Raw genomic sequence first — 26,641 nt, forward strand, 5'->3', positions numbered from 1 at the left:
CAAGAACAGAAAAAGCAGTCTGAGAAGAAAGCACGAACGTGGGACACAGGAGACAGAGGGCACCTACCTGGTCACGATCCCCTGCAAAGCAGCAACTTTTCATGGTGCAAGAGTTGAAGTAACCCTGATTGTCAAACTGGAACACAGGCAGGCGGGAATGGATGTCATAGAGCACAGGGGGCAGGCGACGCCTCAGGGCCAGGAGCTGGGTCCCGTTGCTATTGAACCGCACACTCATGGCACTCTGGAGGGACAGGTTGCCACCATAGCGCAGGAGAGAACTGAAAGGCAGAAAGCATAGGGGTTGGCCATGAAGTAGGTGGGACAAGACTCTGCAAAATGTACCACATTTACTTCTTCCCAAAATATGTCCAGAATCTCCTGTCAGGCTTATACATCTGAATTTTGGCAGATGTATAAGAAAGGTTATTTCTATGCAGTGGGCTAGAAGGTAACAATGGGATAAAAATGGCTCCTTGATTTCATCAAACCAAGTTATTTAACCTGTCGTGTCCTCTTTTCAATCTCCAAAAGGTGAATTACCAATAAATTTACAGGAAATAAGTAACAAAGCATCATGAGAGAACAGACATATTAAAATGATTAGTTATTTCATTTGCCTGAGCTAACTACGTAATCAGATAGATGATACTCACCAAGTCCCTGCGAGGTGAGTCGTGTCCACTCTAACTGGCTAATCATGGATGACATTTAAGGGACATATTTATCCTTGTATTAGAAATACAGAGCACATCAGCAGAAAAACAGATACTTTACTATTTATGCTGGATATTTTTTCAATAAATAATAATCATTTTATTAGTTAAACAGTTATTTTGACTAAATACTAAACAAGTTTTTAAAAATTTATTTATTATTTAATTTACATCCAAGTTAGTTAGCATATAATGCAACAAAGTTTCAGGAGTAGATTCCTTAATGCCCCATACCCATTTAGCCCATCCCCCCTCCCACAACCCCTCCAGCAACCTTCTGTTTGTTCTTTATATTTAAGAGTCTCTAATGTTTTGTCCCCCTCCCTGTTTTTATGTTCTTTTTGCTTCCCTTCCCTTATGTTCATCTGTTTAATACTAAACCAATTTTTAATTTTTTTTAATGTTTATTTATTTTTGAGAGAGACAGAGACAGAACGCAAGTGGGTTACTGGCAGAGAGAGAGGGAGACACAGAATCTGAAGGAGGCTCCAGGCTCCGAGCTGTCAGCACAGAGCCCAAAGCGGGGCTTGATTTCACAAACTGCGAGTTCACGACCTGAGTGGAAATCAAGAGTCAGACACTTAACCAACTGACCCACCTAGGTGCCCCTAAACAAATTATTTATTTTTTTATTTTATTTTATTTTTTACTTTAGAGAGAGAGAGGAAGCATGAGCAGGGGAGGTGGGCAGAGGGAGAGAGAGAGAATCCTAAGCAGGCTCCATGTTCAGGGTGGAGCCCAATGTGGGGCTGGATCCCGCAACCCTGGGATCATGACCCGAGCCAAAATCAAGTCGGACACTCAACCGACTGAGCCACCCAGTTGCCCTTAAACAAAAAATTTTAATTTAAATGCAGAGTAAGTAATATAACAATTAGAAAACCAAGATGACTTGTTTTCCATTGCAGTTCCCAACGAGTGTATATTTACTTTGATTAATACATTTATATAGCTTCACAACGGACAGTGATATGTTCTGGTTCACCTAATACCGTTCTGTAGTCTCATAATATTCCTAACATTAAAAAAAAGTCACACAGTATGGTTCCAATTAATTTCTTTTGATGATTCAGAAGATACTTTCAATTTTACAGTGAACTAGGATGGCCATGAACATTAACAATTATGCAGTACTAAATAAAAAAGGGTGTGTATATGTGTGTGTGCTTTTATCTTTTCAGTAGTTAGTATCCTTGACTGGCTAGGCTATTTTATTATGAAGGGATGGACTGTTCACTGACCACATCATAACCAACGTTTCTTTTGTATTTTGGGTTCAATTCTTGGAGTACTGAATTACTGGTAGGAAAGTGAAGTTAAGTATATACATTGGGGGAGGTGCAGAAATTCATGTTAACATCAAACCTACTAACTTGTTTTGCCTCACACAGACTTTGTTGTCCTGGAAAGAAAATAATCCTAGTAGTTTTAGGGGGAAAAAGTTTATAAATTCTAGGGAATCACAGAGCTGGAAAAGGCCTCAAGAGGCCTAAATTAGAGCCTGGCAGATTTATCTGAAACATTTTTAGGGGAAAAAAAAAATGGCAGTTTACCAAGTGAAAACTTGAAGAGCTATATGCTACCAGAATAGATTTAATATTGAATGAAGAAAACACATTTTGTTTTTTCTTTGGCATGACAGTGATGGGGAAGACTAGGGGGACAGGAAAAGAGATACCCCATGGGAAAAGGAGCCCCTGAAACCACATGCAAAGATAGCTGCCAACCTGGCCTGATCACAAAAACCGTCTACACCAAATAGAGCCAGTAAGTCTTATGTCTCCCAAAAGCAGTGTTCTCACTAGAGCGAGGCGTGCTCTAGGTACAGAAACAAGGCCTGGGGCAAAACAGGCTTTAATCCTCTTATCACTGGAATGAAAGAAAAGAGAGAAAAGACTTAGGAAACAGTCCCTAGAACTCCAAACATCAAGGAGGAGCCTGGCACCCCTACGGGCCCCAAGTAATAATCTCTGTAGACAAATGTGACAAATGTTCTTATAACGGTCCTAAACAGAGGCCACACTCACTCACATATAGAGAATGAATGACGGGGCTGTTAGAGTCCAGGCATTTCCTTTACAGGGTGCCCTAGCTGCCACAGGCATGTGGTGTTATCTAAACACTGAGCTCAAAAACAATGAGAGGCTTTCAATCCAAGATCAGCATGGAGTGTACAAATAAACCACCGTCTGTAGAACTGAAGAGGAACGGGGGCGTGGAAACAAGACTCAACAAAAAGAAACTTGGCCAGCCCCACCAGCAACAGCAGCAGAGGTTTGCATCAGCTCAGGCATCCCTGACAGGAAAGCTGGGGCCACCAAGCAAACGCCCTTTCCATCAGTTAACAGGAACTTCCTCTGCTGATTCTAGTCAGACCTGCAGAAGTCTGCCCAGGACAGGCATCGGGCCCATCCCAGCCCCACCCAAGCTCCTTGACCTACATGTGCAATCTAGCCACTCTAGGGGTTCTGTTTGTGGGTTCCAGGAGGGTCACTAATTTCTCCTGCCTATGCTTCCGGGCAGGGAACTCCTATCTCTCACACAGAGGGCAGGTAAGTAGGAATCTTGATCCTAGAGTGTTTGGGGGTGCTAAAGAGCAGCTGCTGAAACTGAATACTTCATGTTTGGGCATAAAATTAAATTCCTTCCAGAGGATGGAATGATACCTGAAATCTAGAAAGTGAGCTATGTTCACTATACTTTCTCAGCAGGGGTACTACAGCTGGTTCCTCCTGAATAGTATGCATGATCTAGTTCATTAGGAAGAAAAACCTTAGAAGCAGTTTGCCCGCACAGTCAAGATAAAAAGATAATGTCAAAGACGCTCTAGTTTACAGTTTCAAGCGTAATATGCATGAGAAATCATTTGGGACTTTTTAAAAAATGTGGATTCTCAGGATCCACCCCCAGATATTCTAATTCAATCTGGGAAGTGGGCCCAGGAATCTGAATTTAACAACCCCAATTAATTCTGATGCGTGTGACTTTAAAACCACCCTTTTGAGAAACATGGCTCCATTTTGGAATTTGGGGGGAGAGGAATCAGGAAGAGAAGGGAGAGTGAGGTCAATGGGAAAACAATGTGGAAAGAAAGTGGATTATCAGAGGTTCAACAAAAAGGGAACCATACAATATGGCACTTTTTATAGCCCCTGGTCTATTAGCAGAAAGGACTCTATTTCCTTTTAAAATTCAGAGTTCCCCTCTACCAACAATGCCTAAAATGCCTTTCTCCTGTCATCAATACATTCCCCAAAGGAGAAGTTTCTCACTTCCTCTTGGAGAACTGAGGGAGGAAAGCCTCAATCTTGACTTGCTTTCTGAACTCTGATCTTGGTAACGGAGATGCCAACGGTCTCCACTCCTCAGAGAAATGGCCACCATTTCGTACCAAACAAGATGAGCAGTATCTTTTTTTTTTTTTTTTAATGTTTACTTATTTTTGAGAGAGAGGGAGACAAAGTGTGAGTAGTAGAGGAGCAGAGAGAGAGGGAGACACAGAATCTGAAGCAGGCTCCAGGCTCTGAGCTGTCAGCACAGAGCCCACTGCAGGGCTCAAACTCACAAACTGTGAGATCATAACCTGAGCCAAAGTCAAACACTTAACCGACTGAGCCATCCAGGCACCCCAAGATGAGCAGTATCTTGCAAGGACTAGCAACAAGTTAAAATGAGTTCAACTATAATATCCCTATTTAGAAAAATAAAAGCAATAAATCTATTCCCAACCTATCTTCAACCAAGGATTTGTCATAAAATACAACAAGAATGGGGTAGGAGGTAATCCAAGGGTCAGCATGTAAAAGATCCAGGACAAAAAGCAAGAGAACTTTGAACAACAGGAAAATATTTCTCACTAGTGTGGTCTCCTGGATTCCCCACCCTGCCCCCTGCCCCCCCCCCCATATTGAAATGGACTTCTTTATTGCTCTGGCAGGGTAAAAAGAACATTTTTAAAAAGTACTTGGCTAAGGCTAAGGTCTTGGAATAGAAGAGAAACAAGCTAAGGCTGTTTCCAAGGAAAGTGACTAGGAGTGTCATGTTCAACACAAGACAGGGCATTGATAAAGTTTCCAAGATTAGACTTCATGAACCTAGGTTTCCATAAATCCAAAGTAAATTCATCTCATGGTACCAACATTATTTTCCAAAGCCAACTGGCATGAGTTTCTAAGTGAAAGTTTCAATTAACACCCATGAAATGCACTATTATTCCAAATCACAGACATCAGAGCTGGTACTGGACAACCAGAGTGGCTAAATCAAGGTCCTTTGGTGGGGGGAAATCTCTCCCTCCCCTCCAGTTCTGCTTTAGGGCAGGATGACCTATAAGGAATAAGGAAAATGTTGTACTTGCTATAACACAACCTGTAGAATATGACAAATCCCAGAGGACAGTAGAATTATGCAGAAAGTGAACAAGTTCAGGGAGTCACCAATCCTATTAGCCCACACCAATCCTATTCAAGTGTGTTCAGGGTCCTAATAATCCCTTAAACCTATCTTTTATGTGAGTTAGTAGGAAGAGAACTTGGGCTTTCTTTTTTGTTTTTTCTACCATAATCCTCAGTTCCAAGATTGAGACTTCTCTAGAGGGAACCAGAACTGCTGGATAACCAGTATGAGAAAGAGATACTGTGATATGTGACTAAACAAACTCACTTTCCTCACTGCCAAGCCTTTCTGCAGTGTACCTGCTGAAATTTCTTTCTTTTTGAAGGTCCTGAAATTTAAGTTTGAATGAAGTTAGCACAAGGGCCTGATAAATTTCTGATAAAGAGATCTTTAGGGGCGCCTGGGTGGCGCAGTTGGTTAAGCGTCCGACTTCAGCCAGGTCACGATCTCGCGGTCCGTGAGTTCAAGCCCCGCGTCGGGCTCTGGGCTGATGGCTCAGAGCCTGGAGCCTGTTTCTGATTCTGTGTCTGCCCCTCCCCCGTTCATGCTCTGTCTCTCTCTGTCCCAAAAAAATAAATAAACGTTAAAAAAAAATTTATAAAAAAAAGAGATCTTTAGATAAGGGTGCCTGGCTGGCTCAGTCGGTACAGCTTGTGACTCTTGCTCTTGGCACTGTGGGTTCGTGCCCCACATTGGGAGTAGAGATTACTTAAAAATAAAATCTTTAAAGACAAAAAAAGAGGGAGAGATTTTTTCTTTAAATATATTTTTTAATGTTTATTTTTGAGAGAGAAAGAGAGAGAGCGTGCACGTGCGCGAGTGGGGGAGGGGCAGAGAGAGAGGGAGACACAGAATCCGAAGCAGGCTCCAGGCTCTGAACTGTCAGCACAGAGCCTGATGCGGGACTGGAACTCATGAACCATGAGATCATGACCTGAGCCAAAGTTGGACACTCAACCCACTGAGCCACCCAGGTGCCCCAAAAGAGAGAGATCTTTAGATGATCAAATGGCCTATCCAGTCCTCCATGAAGCAAACAAGGATGGCAGGCATTGCAGTGTTTCCAATCATCATCTTCCAGTACAGGGACATACCCAAAGTTGAAGGGACCTGAGCCTAAGTTTTTGCGTATGGCCCAGAGATCCCAAAAACCACACAGAACCAAACGAGATCTCAAAATAAACTAAGAGGCACCACCATAACAGATTTGTTCTTGGACACTTGTGAATTTCCCATAGATAAGGACTCCACATTTAGTCATCTCAGTTCATCAGATGGCCTGGCTGATTCAAAATCCCCCTTCACTCCAAGCTGCAGAAAATACAGAGGCGTTTCATAAGCAGCCATTTAAATCTTCACCTTAAAACAATTCTTGGTCCTAGCTTCTGACAGACATACATTAGCATCAGCCCTGACCTCACAGTATATTAAACTGGGGAGGGAGAGTTTAATGAACAGTGGTTGGCAAGAGGCAAGAAAAAACAAGGGAAGAGGGTGACTGGGATGGCAACAGTAACAGTGCTGAAGGTGTGGGTTGGAATATATGCAGGTAAATAGGCAGTGCTTGATGGCAGGACAGGAAGCTGGTGTGGGTCCACTGACTGTCGGGGTGCAAAGCCATAAAGTTGGAGGAATGTTAAAGAGCAAAGAGGCAAAGTCTGGAAAAAACCCTAAGCAGAAGAGGATCTGAAAACAAAAATCACAATTTGTTACCTTTTTTTAAGAACTCCTATGCAAACAGTTGAAAACAAGAGGAGAGAGGAATATAAAGGAAAGGGTAGAAGGCCAAACTGCTGACTGATGAGACACAGCTATAGGAAGACAGTCTGTTTCTTACAGAAGCCATTCACTGAGAATGTATCCAAAAACCAAGATCACCTCTAGTTGGCAGTAATAGATACGTCTCAGGGCACGTGGTGGCTCAGTCAGTTAAACGTCTGATTCTTGATTTTGGCTTAGGTCATGATCTCATAGTTCATGAGATGGAGCCCCGCATCTGCACTGTTAGCGCAGAGTCTGGTTGGGATTCTCTTCTCCCCCTTCTTTCTCTCTGCCCCTTCCCTGCTCACGCACGTTCTTTCTCTCTCAAGATAAATAAATACACTTAAAAAAAAAAAAAAAAAAGAAATATCTCAGGGGCGACTTGGTGGCTCAGTTGGTTAAGTGTCTGACTTCGGCTCAGGTTATGATCTCACAGCTCATGAGTTCGAGCCCCGCATTGGGCTCTGTGCTGTCAGCTCAGAGCCTGGAGCCTGCTTTGGATTCTGTGTCTCCCTCTCTCTCTGCCCCTCCCTCGTTCACACTGTCTCTCTCTCAAAAATAAATAAACATCTAAAAAAAAAGGAAATATTTAGAATAATGGCTTTGAAACTATTTTTATAGAAACTCTTTGTAAAGCACATTAAAAAAATTTTTTTTAACTTTATTTATTATTGAGAGACAGAGAGAGACAGAGCATGAGCATGGAAGGGGCAGAGAGAGAGGGAGACACAGAATCTGAAGCAGGCTCCAGTCTCCAAGCTGTCAGCACAGAGCCCGACATGGGGCTAGAACTCACAAACTGCGAGACCATGACCTGAGCCGAAGTCGCACGCTTAACCGACTGAGCCATCCAGGTGCCCCTGTAAAGTACATCTTATACTGCATCCCAGCACGCCCACATTTAGCATAAATTCATTAAACCATACTTACCACCTACAATACTCTGATTTCTATATTTTTTTATTTAATAAATACTATGACTATCTAAATTGATTTCATGGCCCACAGAAACGTTGAAAGAGCTTTCTACCTTAACCTCCTTGCTTCCACTCTTGGCCCATGCTTCATTTATCCTGAATAGCACAGCCAGAGGGATGCTGAACCATGCATCAGAACACATCATTTCTTTGCTAAAGATCCTCCAGTGGCTCCCCATTTACACCAAAGTAAAAACCAAATTCCTTTCAATGTCAATAAAGCCCTAGACAACTGCTTTCCCATCTCTGAATCTTTGACTCCGCCTCCCAGCATTTTTCTTACCTTCCTCTACTTCAACCACATGATGCCTCCTTACCGATCCTAAAACAAGTCAACTATGCTTCTACTTCAGGGTCTTTGCACTTGCAGATCCTGCAGCCCACAATGTTCCTCTCCAGATACGTCCTCAGTTCAGTCACTTACTTCTTTATGCAAATATCCTCCTCAATCAGGCCCTTTCTGATACCCTGTGCAAAAATGCAAGCTCCCTCATACTCCCTGGCTCCCTTGCCTGCTTTACGTTTCTCTACTACATGAATCACCATCTTACATACCATATATTTTTATGTCTTTATTTTATTATTTGTCCTTTCCCATTAGACTATTAGCTTTTATATCTTTCCCCCACATACCCCAAGTGCTTAAACAGTGCCAAACACGTAGTAGTCACTCAATAAATAGCTGTTGAATGAATGATCTAATGGATCACGAGCAGCAGTTTGAAAAACCCTGTCTTTGGTACATTAAAAAGAAAAACAGGCTCCACCAAAGTTCACATGTGTCCTGACATTTATCTGCACATGAAATCTAATCTGAGAGGCAAGCAGCAAGGCAGCATAAAATTGGGAGAAATAGCAAGAGGCTTGGAGATCATCTGAATCAAAGTCCTCTTTGACAAAGAACCGGCACAATTTGCCAATGACCATCCAGGTCGCCCCCTCTTCATAGGGTATCACCACACACACCTTTCAAGTAAGTTAAATTCATCTACCTAATAAGTGGCCAATAAGTAGGAAGAGTTTAGCAGGCAGGCAGGTATCTTAATTATATCTTGTACTTCACAGTGAGTTTCTGATATTTGCAGAATAAAAGTTCAAAAGGAAAATTAATAATTACATTTGGGGAAGTCAAATTCAAGAAAGAAAATTCACGTCAGGGTTTAGAAAGTGAATGGTGAATCCCACAGGTTTTGAATATATGCCCTATCCAATTTATGTTCACTAATAGATAGTGATAAACATTCAGACTGATGGGTGTATGAAGATATATTAATTAATACATTAATTAGACTACAGGATTTAGGTAATTTCTTTTTTTATGCCTTTCATTTTATTTTTCCAAGTTTTTCTACAATGAACATGAATTTCTTCTGTAATCAGAAGAAAATATGTTATTTTAAAATATCATCTCAGGGGGCGCCTGGGTGGCGCAGTCGGTTAAGCGTCCGACTTCAGCCAGGTCACGATCTCGCGGTCCGTGGGTTCGAGCCCCGTGTCAGGCTCTGGGCTGATGGCTCAGAGCCTGGAGCCTGTTTCTGATTCTGTGTCTCCCTCTCTCTCTGCCCCTCCCCCGTTCATGCTCTGTCTCTCTCTGTCCCAAAAATAAATAAACGTTGAAAAAAAAAATTTTAAATATCATCTCGGGGCGACTGGGTGGCTCAGTCAGTTAAGCGGCCGACTTCAACTCAGGTCATGATCTCACGGTCTGTGGGTTTGAGTCCCACATCAGACTCTGTGCTGACAGCTCAGAGCCTGGTGCCTGTTTCGGATTCTGTGTCTCCCTCTCTCTCTGCCCCTCTTCAGCTCACTCTCTCTCTTTCTCTCAAAAATAAATAAACTTAAAAATATATATATCATCTTATACACAGATCCTTTTTAACTAGGGGACCACAGAAGACAGCTTTGAGAAAAGTATGAGAATAGTAAATTTAAAGACCTTAATGGAAACTTCAAATAATATGCTGCCCCATAGGATTCTGGTGCAGATGTTAAGTTTGAAATTAAATCATACTTTAAATTCACATAATGATAGTCAAAGAAAAATTTTCAGAGTCCTCTGAAAATTTCAGTGTCCCTTACTATCTTTCTCAATGAGGGCAAATAATATCCTTCGATAGGTTTCTAAGTACTAAACAGGCCTATCTTGGTTAGCACTGAACACAGTCAACAGGTTAGGTCTGAAATTACACTCAGTTTGATTTCTTTCTGCAGATCCCCCAATCCCACTTCCAAAGCACCCATAAATAAATGGTAAAGTCATATTACTGGAATAAAAAACAGATTCAAAATACAAAGTATTTTATGCAGAATCGAGAAACATTGTTCTTGGAAAGTCTTCTATACGTGGGTAAATTCATGAATAAATAAAGCCAAAATGATTGAGAGTGTACCAAGAAGTCCCTATCTAAAATATGTGACTTGCCACAGATAAAATGTAAGTGGTCAAACCTGTTACTACAAAATAAAAAGTTCAAGCTACAAAGAATTCACTGATGGAATTATATACCACAATAGATACCCTTAAAAAAGCAACTAGTTCATTTAATTTACAAAATGTTTATGTACACACTGTATCATCTAATCTTTACAGTGGGGATAACATTATTCTCATTTCACACTGGAGGAAACTAAGGTCCTGAGCAGCGAGATGATTTGGTTCTGAGTACACAATAGGTAAGCAGCAGATGTAGGCCAGAAGTTTTTTTCTGCTTCTTGGCTCACCAAGATTTCACAGAATACATGGTAGAGATGGATTATTCTACCCAGCAAAGTGAACAGTATCAGCATCAGGGCCAGAAGGATTCATCTAAGTCATTCACTTCACACTCTTTCCTTTCACATCACACTCATCTATTCATGCATGCATTTACTAAATAAACATTTACTGAATACCTGCTAACTATTTTAGGTATTGTGCTAGGCCCATGGATTCAAAGATGAAGATAAAGGGGGGACCCTCAAAAACTCATGAGGGACAAGAAAACCAACAGTTTCCTTTTATAACATGAATAGTGTTATACAAAGGAGAACATGTGCTGTGAGACACAGGACGAACCTACCCTCCACTGAGGAGACAAGAATGAGTGTGGTCACAAAAGGTTTCTTAGAAGAAAAACCCAAGCTGACTCAACAGAAAGAGTCACAGAGTTGACTCAAATTCTTAACTGGAAAAAGAAATGAGATAAATCTGGATATGCTAATATATGGGTAAATTCCCAACACATACTGATGAGTGAAAAAGTCAAGTTGTAGAATAATTGTATAGCAGTAAAAACACACATGCATATAGAGACAAAAGCATATACTACAAACTCCTAACACTCATTATCCAGGGGAGGGGGCAGGGGACCAGATAGTCAGAAGGGACTTCAGCTTCACTGAAAGTTTTAAAAGGAGAATGCTATTAACAAGTATTCATATTTTTTTTTAAAGTGTTTATTTATTTTGAGAGAGAGAGAGAGAGAGAGAGAGAGAGAGAATGTGTGTGTGAGCGGGGGGAGGGGCAGAAAGAGAGGGAGAGACAAGAGAATCCCAAGCAGGTTCTGCACTGTCAGTGTGGAGCCCAACACAGGACTCAAATTCACGAACCATGAGATTATGACTTGAGTGAGCCAAAATCAAGAGCTGGACACTGACCCACTAAGCCACTCAGTCACCCTAGCATTTGTATTTTTTAACTTTTAATTTGGAAGTAATTATAGAATCAGAGGAAATTGCAAAGAAACATACAAGAAAGTCCTTTGTACCCTTTGTCTAGCCTCCCCCAATGTTACCATCTTGCCTCACTACAGTATAATATCTAAACCAGGAAATTTACATTGGTACAATCTACAGAGCTTATTCAGATTGTGTCAGTTATATAGGCACTCATTTGTGTGTGTGTGTGTGTGTGTTTGTGTGTGTGTGTATTTGTAGCTCTACGCAATTGTACCACACGTACAGCTCCGTGTAACCACCACAATTAAGATACTTAATGTGTACCATCATCACCTTACTACTACCCGTTTATAGCCACGTTCACCCTCTCTATCCCTATTGCTAACACCTGGCAAACACTGTTCTCCATTTTTCACATATATTAGCTCATGTATGTTACATACATGGAATCATGCAGTATGTGTCCTTAGGGACTGACTTTTTCACATAGCATATGGTTCGTTTTTAATTTATAAAGGAACTACAAAACTATATTTCAGAGTAGCTGTACTATTATACATTCCCACCAGCAACTTAGGAGTGATCCGGTTTCTCCACATCTTCACCAGCTTTACTGGTGTATTTTTTTTTTTTTAATGTATTTACTTATTTTGAGAGAGAGCCAGCGCAAGTAAGAGAGGGACAGAGAGAGACAGAACCCCAAGCAGGCTCCACACTGTCAGCACAGAGCCTGACACAGGGCTTGATCTTACCAACCATGAGATCATGACCTGAGCCAAAATCAAGAATTGGATGCTTAACCGACTGAGTCACCCAGGCGCCCCACATTACTTATATTTTAAAAAGCTAAACTAAGAAGTCGGTCAATGTATTTTAAAACAAAGGGAGAGACAAAACTAGACATTCTTAGCTTTCTATGGACATACCTAACACCATCTATGAAATATCTCTGTAACCCAAAAAAAGCCCAGGAAACAAAAAACAAAACCACCCACAAAACCCTGAATACATTTAAGCCCCAAGATCTAAAACCAATTTGTAGAAAAAACTGGGGTAAGAAGGAACATGCTAAATGACAGTATAAAAATGCAATCAGCATAATCTAAAATGTGAGAAATTCCATATGACAAATTATCCAGTGTCTTTAACAAATAGATTGCAAGGGGGAAAAGTGAGAGGCAGGAATACCTATAGATTAAGAGACTCAGAAGCCATATTAACTAATTTTTATGTATAAACCTTATTTTAATCCTGATTCAAAAAAACCAAAAAACAAACAATTGTAGCATTCATGAGACAATTAAGGAAATTTAAACACTAATTAAATATATGCAGTGATATTAAGGAGTTATTGTTATTGTATTTAGGTGTGACAATATTGTGGTTATATTTTTAAAAAGAATTATCTTTTTATGGAAAGTATTTTGGCAGTTCCTCAAAAAGTTTAACACAGGATTTACCCTAAGACCCAGCGATTCCACTCCTAGGTGTATATGCAAAAGAACTGAAAACAGGTACTCAAATTTCCTTATGCATAAATGTTAATAGTAGTACTATTCATCATACCAAAAAGTGGAAACAATTCAAATGTACATCAATGAGTGAACAGATAAAACGTGGCGCATCCATACAACAGAATATTATCCTGTCAAAAAAAGGAATGAAGTACTGATACATGCTACAATGTGGATGAACCTCAAAAAACAGGATGATAAGCAAAAGAAGCCAGATCAAAGGTCACATGATGATGAAACATCTGGAACAGGTAAATCCATCGAGACAGAAAGTAGATCGATGGTAGCTAGGAGCGAGAGAAAAATATCCTGGAAAGTCACTGTGTAAAGGGTAGGAGTTTTATTTTAGGATGATGGAAATATTTTGGAACTAGATAGAGGTGGTGGTTGTAAAACACTGTGAGTGTACTACATGCTATGAATTTTTCACTTTAAAATGGTTAATTTTATGTTATGTGAATTTTACCTCAACTGAAAAATAATCTTTCAGAGATACATATTAAAGCATTTACAGAGAAATAATATAATGTTATGTGGAAACTGATTCAAAATAATTGGGAAGGGAGGTCACAGATGAGGAATAAATGAAAGACTGTTCATGGATTAAATACTGAAGCTGGGTGATAGTTATATTGGAATTCATTTTACTATTCTATTTTTATATATATCTAAAATTGTTTTTTTGTTTGTTTTTGGGTGTGTGTGTGTTTTATTTGAGAGCCAGAGAGAGCGAGAGACAGAGAACGTGTGAGAGGGGGAGAAGAGCAAAGGGAGAGAAAGGGAGAGAGAGAATCAATCCCAAGCAGGTTCCATGCTCAACGCAGAACCTGATGCAGGGCTCGATCCCAAGACCCTCATGGGATCATGAGGTCTGAGCCGAAATCAAGAGTCAGATGTTTAAATGACTGAGCCACCCAGGTGCCCCTAAAATTGTTTTAACATAAAAATATTTTTAAAAAGCAAAAAGTCAAGATTTGATTTTACAATAATAAAGTCCCCTTGGTTTAGGGATTTAATATCACCTCCTTCTGAATAAACAATACTTGAGGAATATTAAAGGAAGGGTATTCCCTAGATGTTTGGGTCTGAAGTTAAGTCTCTTGTTATAAAAAGCACATTTGTGCTTGGTATGGACACGGGGAAGCTCTGGCCTAAAGCCCAAAGACGCTGGGTTAGAATGAACACAGAAACAAATTCAACGTGGACGTCTGAATAACCACAACTTCCATCTTATAGGATAAACCAAGTTACTAAATCACCTGGGATATCTGTTTAAAATGGCAGATTCACAGGTGCTGCCTCAGGTCTCACAATTCAATCTCTGGATCTGAGCTCCAGGAAGCTGTACTTCAACAAGATCCCCTGGTAATTCTAATGCCCTCTAAAGTTTGAGAACCACTGGGTTAGGATACCAGGGGCCTGGTGTCTTCCATTGGACAAAGCTGATTCTAGAGCTCCACCTCGTGGCCTAAAAACCAGACAGCAACTTCACCAGAATCTGACTCCCCAACTTAACTCTGACAGATGGTCAAAACCCAGCAAGAACCCTTACAACCTCCTTTAAGGATTTATTCCTTAGAGACAACATTTTGATCCATTACACTCAAGGAATTAATAGGTCCAGAAAACATTACAAAAACCCTGCTTTGAAAATACAGACTATTTGGGGATGAGTATAAAACTATGCACTCATTCAATATTTACCGAAGGTACCAATATTCTAAGTGATGTGTTAGGCTCTAGAGATAAATAAAACGTGGCCCTTTCCTTAAAACTCCACAGGAGGGGCACCTGGGTAGTTCAGTTGGTTGAATGTCCAATTCTTTTTTTTTTTTTTTTTTTTTTTTAACGTTTATTTTTTATTTTGAGACAGGGAGAGACAGAACATGAACAGGGGAGGGTCAGAGAGAGGGAGACACAGAATCTGAAGCAGGCTCCAGGCTCTGAGCTGTCAGCAGGGAGTCCGACGCGGGGCTCGAACTCACGGACTGCGAGATCATGACCTGAGCCGAAGTCGGAAACTCAACCGACTGAGCCACCCAGGCGCCCCGAATGTCCAATTCTTAATTTCAGCTCAGGTCATGATCCCAGAGTCTTGGGATTGAGCCCCGTATCAGTCTCCATGCTGAGTGTGGAGCTAGCTTGCTTGGGACTGATTCATTCTTTCTCTCCCTGTGCCCCTCTCCCCTGTTCGCTCTCTTTCTCTCTCAAAAAAGAAAATCTATAGGAAAACATGAGAGGTGATAGTACAGATCAGGATAAGCACTTCTTTTTTGTTGAGAAGCAATTCCTGGACACTGGGAAGGAAATAAAAAATATAGTAATGGTCTAGCTGGAGATAAACACTCATATCAAAAGAAAACTAATGATGGCGAAAGCAGCAACCAAGCCAAGCAACATGCATGCCACAAACCGTAAGTACTTTACAGAGACTCTGAATAAAGAGATCTCTTCCCGTAGAAGACAAAGCTTCATTCATGCAGCACAGTCTGTGCCAAAACTCTGCCAGGTGCTGGGGACACAATGAGTAAAAGGAAGCTTTGAGTATGTAACAGGGAGCAAGGATGCTTTTCCTGAGGGGCACTAAAAGGTCCCTGAGGGGACCTGAAAAGTACTAAAACTTGAAAAGATCCAAAGAAACAAGAAAAAACTATCTCCTCCATTTGTGTTTGTATGTGGAAGAGAGTACAAGGGGAGAGAGGAGGGACACTGGCACCAGAGAAGGAGCAGATTGCTTGCTGAAGGAGTTGTTTTAGCCAGTAAAGTAGGTCATACATTCATTCCAAAAGATTTTCTTAGAGCATCCCACATATAGGTTCTGAGGATGTGCCCATGAACAAAGATAACAAGAGCTCACTACAGCTCCTGGGTAGGGGAATGGCAAGAGTGATATTGAAGGATGTGTGCTATATGGCAGAAGCAGGAGGCAGTTAAGAAGGCAGGGCAGCTGGACCCTTCCAGAAATAGTGCTGTGGGCTTGAGATGGAGCTGGGGCTTTCAGAACTGAAAACAGTGGCCAGGCACTAATGCAGAACAAAGCTAGTTATGGCAGAGGGTGAGAGAGACAGAAGAGGAAAATGGGACTCTGGGGTTTCAGCTGGGAGGACTGTGGGAATAATGGTGACAATGATAAAAACAAACAAGGAAGGAATCAGTTCTAGGGAGAAAACAAGCTTTCAGTGTAGGTCTTGGTGGATGGACCACTTGCCTGAGTATTGCACAGGTACATACAGAAAGATGGGAGAGTGGGGAAGAAAGGAGTGGCTAACCTGAAAGCATGTCCCCCGATTAGACCTAATCATTCTGACAATTAAACTCCAACAATCCCTAGCTCTTCTCTGGTGATTCTCTACATAATCCAAACTGCTAGGTCCTCCTGACTCTCCTCCCTCCCTCTTCTGTCCCTTCAAGCCATTCCCTGAGATCTGGTGATATTGCTACAACCACTGGAATCACAGGGAAAGCAAATACCTACAGGGAGACAATAGTGATCTTGGATTTTTAAAAATGTACTTTAGGGGCATCTGGGTGTCTCACGAGATTGAGCCCCGCATCGGGCTCCGCATTGATGGTGTGGAGTCTGCTTATTTCTCTCTCTCCTTCTCTCTGTCCCTTCCCCTGCTGGTGTGCGCTCTCTCTCTCTCTCTCTCAAAATAAATGAATAAACATTAAAAAAAGAAAAAGACTGAATTTTGAAAAGTAATAAAATAAAATGTACTTTAAACACCTTAAATACGTTTTTTTAAAAAAAAGTTTATTTATTTATTTTGAGAGAGAGAGCAAGCGAACACATGAGGGAGGGGCAGAGAGACAGAGAGAGAATCCCCAGCAGGCTCTGTGCTGCTGCCAGTGCAGAGTCCAACATGGGGCTCAGTCTCATGAACTACGAGATCATGACCCGAGCCGAATCAAGAGTCGGACACTTAACTGACTGAGCCACCCAGGTGCCCCTAAACATACTTCAAATTGTACAGTAAAGAGCACTAATTATATAGCTCAAAAAATTTTTTTACTAAAGTATATACCTGTGAAACTACCTCCCAGATATAAAATCCTAGAAGCTTTCCTCATAATTCCCCATAGTAACCACTATTCTGACTTCTATAACCTGCTTATTCTTGAACACCATACACTCTTTTCTATCTATCTGGCTTCTCTCATTCAATATTATGGCTGTTTGAGTCATCCACGTCAATGTGTGTATCTATAATTCACTCTTTTCATGTCTGTGTGATACTCTATCGCATGGCTATTCTGCAGTTTCCTTACCCATTCTTCTTCCATGGACATTTGGGTTGTTTCCAGCTTTTGGCTCTTATGATTAAAGCACCTGTGAATATTCTTGTACATGTCTTTGGTGGAAGTTCATACTCATTTCTCTTAGGCTATACCTAAGAGTGAGGTTGCTAGGTCATGGAGTCACATGTTTAGTTTAGTAGACATTGACAAAGAGTTTTCCCAGGTGGTTGTACCAAGTTACCCTCACCTAAAATGTCTGAGAGTTTCAGTTGCTCCATGCCCTTGTCAACACCTGGTACTATTTATTAGTCTCTTTAATTTTAACCATTCAGGATATATAGTGATACCTTACTGTGGTTTTAATTTGCACTGCCCTCAGGAGTAATGAAGTTGAATACCTTTCAAATGCTTATTGGCTTTTTGGTATCTTCTTTTGTGAAGCACCTATTCAACATTTCTGCTCATTTTTTTTTTTCAACGTTTTATTTATTTTTGGGACAGAGAGAGACAGAGCATGAACGGGGGAGGGGCAGAGAGAGAGGGAGACACAGAATCGGAACCAGGCTCCAGGCTCTGAGCCATCAGCCCAGAGCCCGACGCGGGGCTCGAACTCCCGGACCGCGAGATCGTGACCTGGCTGAAGTCGGACGCCTAACCGACTGCGCCATCCAGGCGCCCCGTTTCTGCTCATTTTAAAAACTGAGTTTTCTTTTACTTACTGATTTTTAGTTCTATTATATTCTAGATAGGAATTCTTGTTCAATACATGTATTATGAATAATTTTTTCCTAGATCATGGCTTGTCTTTGGCTCATCTTTTCACTTAACACTGTCTTTGATGAACAAAAGTTTTTAATTTGAATGAAATCCAATTTATCCATTTTTTTTCTTTCATGTATAGCGCTTTTTGGGTCGTGTTTAAGAAATCTTTGTCTACCCTAATGGCCTTGCACTCTGGTCTGGATAGCCTTGTTCTTTAAAGTTTCAACAAAGAGCAGACCATGAGCGCCTTTTCCAGCCTTTGAAGTTGTTCCCTGAGCTCTATTTTCCCATAATAGTACAAGCAACCCTCAAAATGCAACGTGGCAGAGACTGTCTGGTTTGTTCAGAGGGCAAGGAGTTACACTTAATTTGGTCTCTCCAGAAGCAGGACTGACACAGGCCCCACAAAACAGACATTTAACCTAGAGGCTCCCAAAGCCAGCTGAGGTCCTAGGAGAAATTTTTTTGATGGTAGGAATTTGCACTCATTGCCCATTTTCAGATGTGTCATTTACACACCACGTGAAAGCACTATCTTACAAGGTAAGTCTTTACCAGGAATTCCTGGCTTGCCCTAGTTTTATCATTGAGTGGGAAAGAATCACTCTCTTTATTATCCTTGTCAAAGCAAGATACGATTACCTGTCACAGAACTAACAGTTTCTGACAGAAATTAAAGATATGAGAAGGGAGAGAGGTGGTAAGTGAGCAGTCAGCTGAAAGAGGGAATTAAAAGGGTGAAACAAGCAGAGTAACAGGAAGGGAATCGTCACTTTTCCTGAACTCTCTCAAATTTAGAAGCTCACAGATCCGAAACCTATTCAGAGGCCACTACACCAGTCCAAGCAAGAAATAACTGGGATGTTGGCAGTGACGAAGGAGAGGATGGCTGTAAAAGGACATCGGCAGAACTAATCCACATGAAAGGAATGAAGCCTGGTCCTAAGGTGCAATGTATATGTGTGCGTGTGATGTTTTCTCCCTCACCCAGTCTACCGGATGGCCCACTCATTACCACTATTATCCCTAAAGCAGACCTTTCAAACTCCCATGTCTATAGGGCCAGGCAAGTAATGTAAATGAGGGGAGCATCCCTGGATTGAGACATATAGGAGTGGTGGAACACATCTGGAAGGTCTGAAGAACTCACTGCAGCTTTGGCTGACTATTGCCATATGAGAATAAAGATCCAATGATACCAAATCTTCTGACTTTTTCAAGAGGTGTTAGAAATTATGATTTTTCGGTGTAATTTCCCAAACACTATTAATGATGTAGGCCAAACAAAATATCTCTCTGGGTTGAATTTGACCTATGGACAAGCTCTGCAGCAAAATAAATAACGTGCACAGGTCTCCAGGATTAGAAATAACAAGAAACTTAGAAAGCTAGCATGTAGACAGAGGTAGGCCAGGAGACAGTGAAAAAGGATTTAACTTTTAGAGGCAGAACATCTAAAAGACTCAGACTTTAGAGTTAGACATGTCTGTACTGGAAAAATTGGGAGAGGAATCCTGACAAAGGTCTATCGCAAGGGGGCATAGATGAAAGAAAACTAGAATATACAAGGACCTTATTTGCTTCAAAAGGGAGGGGGTGGACATGATACACACCAATATACACACACAGGCTACTTCAACTCTGTGCCTTGATTTTCTTATCATTAAAACAGGAATAGAACCTACCTCATAGGGCTGTCATAAGGACTAAACAAAGAACTATTCATATGTTTGTCATTAGCCCTTGTAAGAAATGCTTAATAAATGTTAGCTATTATTTATTATTATGAGGCACTGAGAGGTGAAGTAACTTTCAAGAATACATAGCTACTAAGGTATACTGCCTGGATGTGTAACCGGTATGATGGCTTCAGATTGTACACTCTAAACCATCAAAAGAGCTTCTGCCTCGCCTTACCTTGCTGCAATGTATGTGAAGAAGTCAGATCCGATGATAACTGAAGTCCCCTCTAAAGCTAACATTTTATTCGACCAGCCAGCCCTTTGATCAGCTTATTTCAGGGCAGAAGCAGGACACATGTGATCCCACTCACATGCCTACAGACTAAAGTAAAGAGGTACAGCTTAGGCTTGGGGTAGGTCTGAGAAAACCACTCCAGCACGGAATAATCCATAGGTTAAGCCAGGAAGAAAAAAGTGTTCAGTGTGAGGCCCCCTTATTGAGCTATGAAGATTATATTTGTTTCTAGGAGGCCCAGAATTCACTCACAAGCCCAAGCTTTAATAGGCTGAAAATTACTTACAAGCATGCTAAGGAACCACAGTAGGTTCTAAATCTAGAATCGTTAGAACACTGAGCAACTTTTATCCTCTTGGGGGTCAAATGTCTCTATGAGAACCTAGTAAAAGCTCTCTTCCAACCCCTCGAAAAATTGCCATATGTGCTCAGTCAGATACACAAGCACACACAACTTAAACTGCAATTTTGAGAGTTTCAAATTCCCTAAAATCTCTCTGTAGACTTTAAGTATCCCTTGGAATAGATCTACTTAGTTCTAGGGTTGTCCTCCCAGGGATTCAGATTTGCCCCAGGATCTAGGTTGGGGTTTCTAGGCAGCTGTGTTGAGGAGACAGATCATGTATTGCAACTCAGCATAACTAATCCTGCATGGAAAAGACAAAGGCCCTTCTCTTCCTCTCCCACACCAATTCGTACTAAGAGAATTCAAACAGAAAAGATCTGTAATTCAATCCCAAAACACCAGCGGATGAAGAACAGGAACCCAAGATTATTTCATGTCCTTTGCCTACCTCACACCCATAGAACCACACAGAACCTTAGAAGTATAGAAAAATAACAAATAAAAACATCCTAGTCCACTATGCTCCTCTTTTTATTCCAAGAAAGGAATCAGTCAAGATCACCAATTAGCCTTATTAGATGACTTTTCTCCCATATGGGCTTTGAAAACTACAGGTTCCCCAAGAAACCATATAACCTAATTCATAATTAAAGAAGTAATCAAAACAAGAAGATAATCTTTCCCCTCATAAGACAGTGTAAGTGTTGGTAAGGGTCTGGACAAATGTGTAGTCGCATGCATAGTTGGTAGGTTTGTAAATCAGTGCAGCCTTTGGTGCTGGCAGGACAATGTAACAATTTTTATTAAAATGATAAAAACAGGGGTGCCTGGGTGGCTCAGTTGGTTAAGTGTCCAATTCGTGGTTTAGGCTCAGGTCATGATCTCACAGTTCGTGGGATCAAGCCCGGCATTGGGCTCTGCCCTGACAGCTCAGAGCCTGCTTGGGATTGGCTCTCTCACTCTCTTTGCCCCTCCCCCACTCAAGCACGCACGTGCACACACACTCTCACTTTCTCTCTAAATAAATACACTTAAAAAAGAAATTATGTTCTGGGAAGATATAAGAAACTGCTACAGTTACCTCTGGAGAGGACTAGAGACCAAGGAGAACTGTACTGATGTACAAACATGTAGAAATTATAAGTAACAGAGATAATCTGGAGATAGGATTTTTTTTCTTTTTTTGTTTCATTACACTTCTCTTGATATAAACCTTAAATCTAATAAGTGTTACTTTAAAATAAAACAATAATTTCACTTAGATTTTATCTATTTTAAAGTTTATTTATTTGGGGGTGGGGGGAGGAGGAGAGAGAGAATCCCAAGCAGGCTTACGCTGTCAGTGTGGAGCCCAATGCAGTGCTCAAACTTATGAACTATAAGACCGTGACTTGAGCCAAAATCGAGAGTTGGTCACTTAACCAACTGAGCCACCCAGGTGCCCCAGACATTTGCTTTTTTTTTTAAAGCCATGTTTAGTGAGAAGACAAGTAGAAAGGGGAAGAGAACCCAACTACAACGCACAGTAGGAAACTGCTGGGAGAAAATCAGGAGGAGGATTAAAACACTTAACTCTTCCTCTTCTTTTGAGACACGGCAGGACAGCATGCACTATTCAAGCTTTCCACTGGGGATGAACAGCTCAGGGCCTCATTCCAGTTACTAGCTATTCATTACAATGGTAAGTATGGAGGGTAGTAGGTTGGGAGAAGGCTGACACAGTTAGCCCAAATTCTGCCCCTTATTAATATGGTTAAGGCAGAATAATTATTTTTTTTTCCCCAGAACAATTATTCTAAAGAGTCTTACGTAGCAGAGAGATTGTTACAGCTGAACACAGGGAAACACAGGCAGAGAGCACACAGCACACACAGTGCAAAGGCACACTAGTGGTCCTGCCACTATATGCATTTCAGTAGGGTGAGAAAGCAAGGGCTGGGTGTGTATGCACCAGAGAGGGCAGGAGAAATGTCTGCTACTCTAAGTAAACTCAGGGAGCCCTGCTCCACACCAGGAGCACCCCTCTGAGCTATATAGATCTGCTGCAATAGTTCTAGCTCCCTCTGACTGCCCCATGGAGAGAATGAGCTAGAACTAAAAATCACCAAGGGAGATAATCCTCTGTACTTAATTGCTCCTTTCATTTTAGGCGTATGTAATAAATCATAACCTCTCTTACTTTCCATGATATTCTTCTGCAATATTGCTTTACAAAGTAGGAAGTTACCTCCATGCACAATATCCAGAGGAGCAAAGCTAGCTTTAAGTATAGGTGCCATAAAAGGTTGTCCCTCACCCATGGGATTTAAAGAACATTAAAGAGCCTCCTATTTGAACCCATCCACACATTTCCCTTAATGATGCCTGAAATGCTTCTATTAATGATTTGTACCATCAGTTGAAGATCGTCCTAAGTGTACTCTTTTAATAAAGCAAACAGAAGGGGAAACACATTAGGTCCCTAACACTACAGCAGCTCTTAACCTTTATTGTTTTAACCACTAGTCCGGTTGAGAAACTGAAAAAAAGCAAACTCCCGTCACAGAACTATGCACTTAGATAGGTACATGATACAATTTCCACACAATTTGGGGGATTCACTGTTCTCCTGAAGCTCATTTGGAAAACCCTGCAGCCTGGAATTAAGAGTCCATGGTTCGGTGGCCATGAGTTTGACACATTCTTCCCCTCCATCTCCTCCGTTCCCCCCCCCGCCCCGCCCCCACAAGAGCTCCCAGGCATCTGGGGGACACTGGGCCTAAAGATATAAGGCAGTACTGAAGGGAGGTTCTCACTAGTTCATCTATTTGCCTTTAACTGACTTGTCTAGAGTAAATTACAATTTACGACTCCCTTAGCAAGGAGTGTGGATTTCTCACACGGCCTGTCTCTTGGGGACAGGGCTCCCCTGGCTTCACAGGCACCAGTATATGTTAAGAGATGTCTAATTGAGATCACAGCCAAACAGGTTCTCACAACCCTTGCTGGTTGATCACATTACCTGAGAGCTGAGGTGGGGGAAGTTTTAACACCATATGAATAAATGGGGCTCACCTCTGAGGTTTTCGAATATCCCAGAGTCCCACTCCTTCCTTTGAATTGGCTGTGGCCAATAACCTGGGCTCCACAGGGTTAAACATGACACTGTGAAAGGCTGATGGATAGTTTGCCAGGCAGAAGGGCTCTGTGAATAGAGAAATGACAATCAGCCCCATAGCTCATTCAGCACCTCTGGGCCAGAGGCAGGCAAAGCAGGAATGTGATTGAGGAGAATCACACCCTATAGTAACTGTCCTAGTAGCCAGAGCCCCAAAGTAGGCCATCACCCCAGCAGTCACCCCTAGTCACAAGGCTCCAACAAGGACTAGCACATACTTTCTGCGTGCAAAGTCTGAAAACAGCAACTCTAGCACATACAAACAAACTTAAAGCTATAATACTCAGAAACACTGAGCACTGTACCTCTTCAGATCCTGTGACAAAACAGAAATGGTTACAGGAACTGGGAAGGTAAGCTATTTAACAGTAAGTAAAATTGAATTCCACATGAGCTGAAAAAATTTACAACCAATTACTGGTAGGATTATTGTACCTTAATCCAAATTTATTAGTTTTAGAAATTAAAAGTTTTAAACTACGCAAAAATTTAATGAAGACAAAGCAAAACAATGAGAAAAATGAAGATGATGAAACATAATAGCAGTCTTCCCTTCTCTCTAAATTGCTCTCTAAATTGAGAGGAAAATAGCCTCAGTCTAGAATTTTATGATTTCATTCCCAGTCTTGTAATATTTTTAAAAAGCACCTAATATTTGAACTCTTGCGTCCAGCCAGCTTCTAATCAACTTCACTTAGAAACCCTGCAGCCCTCTGCATAGACTAGCTGGCTCCAGGTGAGGAAGGAATGAATCGCCCTGCTACTCAGAAGGATATATTCCTATGGAAGTTGTTTAGAAGCAACAGACCGCACTCCACAGTGTCGGATATCACTGCACAAGCCTCTGGACTGGGGCGCTCAGTCATCTTAGCCAGCGGGCAGTGCAGAGAAAGGAGAATTTCACCTACCTAGGACATGGGGACCCAGCCACAGTTGCTCCTTGGAGCTACCTTATCTTCCTGACCCTAAGAACAAGCTTCTCTTATAGCCTGAATCTCAATAATGGGGCACAGCCCAGCATGTTAAAATGCTCTGAATATAGAATACGAAAAAGATCCAGATCCTGTCAGACAAGACAGGCAGGAAAGCAATTCTGTGTACACAGGTTATGATCTTGACAAAACTGCACTAAATGTGGGCACAGGGGTGACACTGAGGTACAGCTGGAGGAAAGAGTCTTTGAAGACAGGCAGAGTTACAGAGTGAACTTTCTATTCAGGAAATGAGTGGAAATGATGCATTTCCTGAAAAACATCAGAGAAATTCAAGAAAACAATTCTTCATTCTTATACTTCAGAAGCTCAAAGAGCACATTTGGAGGAGGAGCTCACCTGGACAATCCCCCTTACACAGAGAGTATTTGCCATCACTTTCAGTTTCTATACACACATCTGAAATTAGGATGCAAGTGTATAACACACCTGTTCTCTGTAAATAACCAAGACTCTGTGCATGTCAGCACCACACACAGAGCTGGCCTTTGGTAGCTACTCTCTACAATGAAGAATTGCATCTCTATTCCTTGGGGCCATTAAGTACCAAGGTGCTGTGGTGCTTACTGTCCAAGGGTTTGTGGAGACTCACAAGTGGCTCAAGGAGGACTGACAAAGGTGCCTCATTTCTGACTGCTAAGGGGTAGGGTGGGACCTCCAGAGACACACATCTATGCCCCAGCCCAAGAGTTTCCTCTCCCTTCCCATCTCTCCCACTCAGGTTACTCAGGTCGTCAACTGGATCTGAATGAACTCGATATCAAATTCTTCAACACAGTCCAACAGCCCTTTGGCCCTACCTCCATGGGGGGACTCCCGGATGTCCCAGATAAGAACCCGGCCATCATCTGAGGAGCTGGCAAAAATGTTGTCATTCACGGGGCTCACCGACAAGCCATATACCGCATCTTCGTGAGCAAACACATCCAAGGTCTCGCTGCTGAGAGACAGAGAGCAGAGAGAGGCACACAGGCACACACATGCACACGCAGAGTGCAGAGTCCCAGCCCCAGAGTTCCTCAGGTAGGGTTCTCTCTCATTTCCAGTAGAAAGTCAATCTAGTGAAACCCAAAGGAGATTGTATTTCCTTAGAAAGTAGGTACTGAATTTCAGGTAAAAAAACAAAAACTCTTCTGGGGCCCCTGGATGGCTCAGTCGGTTAAGAGTCCAACTTCAACTCAAGTCATGATCTCACAGTTCATGAGTTCGAGCCCCACGTCGGGCTATGTGCTGACAGCTCAGAGCCTAGAGCCTGCTTCAGATTCTGTGTCTCCCTCTCTCTCTGACTCCCTCCCCCACTCATGCTCTGTCTCTCTCTCAAAAATAAATGAACACCAAAAAAATTTTTTTTAAATAAAAGTTCTATTAGAAAAACTTTTTATAGATTTCATGGTAAGTTTGCTTTTTGCACTAAATACACATATTTGAAGGTAACTCAAGAGATGAGTTGAGTGTTTTCACTTACTGCAGAATGCATCTGCTTCTGTACAGATTTGGAGGTGGTGGTTGATTTCCAAAAACAAGGGAAAACTTTAAAGCAGCCAGGTCTGATGTCAGCAGGGGTAGAAGAGGGTTGATGTGGCAGTCTGGTATGGTAAGCATGAGCATGGCTCTGGGGCCAAGCTGTCTAAGTTCAGATCCTAGCACCACCACCTGACCTTATGTTATCTAACATCCCTATACCTCAGTTTCCTCATCTGCAATGAGACCATAATAGTATTGCTTCATAAAATTATTTTGAGGGTTAAACTGATTAATACATACAAAGCACCTAGAATACTACCTAGCACATAAAGATTAGTCATTATTATGTTGTTGTTTCCTTCTCTTCCAATCTCTCCCTTTAAATTTTCACCTAAAAAGTAGAAGTTCATTCCAAATTTATAAACCCTTTTCTTTTTTTAAAATCCAAACTGTTTTTCAAAAAACAACATTGGTGTAAAGAGAATTTGCCTCTCTTCATATGAGAAACAGAGCCAGTCACCTTCACATACCAACAATCTATTTACCTTTCAACATCATGGAGGATAACTTGCTCATCATTTCCTGTAAGGGAGAAAAGCAGACATTTGAAAATTCCTGCAAAGTGCTCCCTGTCCATATTACAACATAAAATTTTAAAGTTTTCAGAAAACATATGAACAAAGT

The 26,641-nt window shown here is 41.4% G+C and overlaps 1 protein-coding gene across 5 annotated transcripts in view; it reads right to left on the bottom strand.

Moving 5' to 3' along the window:
* Positions 1-26,641, bottom strand: part of DCAF5 (DDB1 and CUL4 associated factor 5) — a 106,887-nt gene that overhangs the window by 48,346 nt on the left and 31,900 nt on the right. For 3 of the 5 annotated variants that reach the window (XM_040477515.1, XM_040477513.1, XM_040477516.1), the window contains exons 3-6: positions 26,503-26,539; positions 25,294-25,433; positions 23,399-23,528; positions 68-281 (exon numbers count right to left, since the gene is read on the bottom strand). In XM_040477515.1, the coding sequence (XP_040333449.1) occupies positions 68-281; positions 23,399-23,528; positions 25,294-25,433; positions 26,503-26,539 (521 nt within the window). The remainder of the gene's footprint in view (positions 1-67; positions 282-23,398; positions 23,529-25,293; positions 25,434-26,502; positions 26,540-26,641) is intronic. The other 2 variants (XM_040477514.1, XM_040477517.1) reach the window with 2 other exon arrangements.

The sequence above is a fragment of the Herpailurus yagouaroundi genome, unplaced genomic scaffold, assembly GCF_014898765.1.
Source record: "Herpailurus yagouaroundi ecotype Mexico unplaced genomic scaffold, PumYag 141, whole genome shotgun sequence".
NCBI classification, from domain to species: Eukaryota; Metazoa; Chordata; class Mammalia; order Carnivora; family Felidae; genus Herpailurus; species Herpailurus yagouaroundi.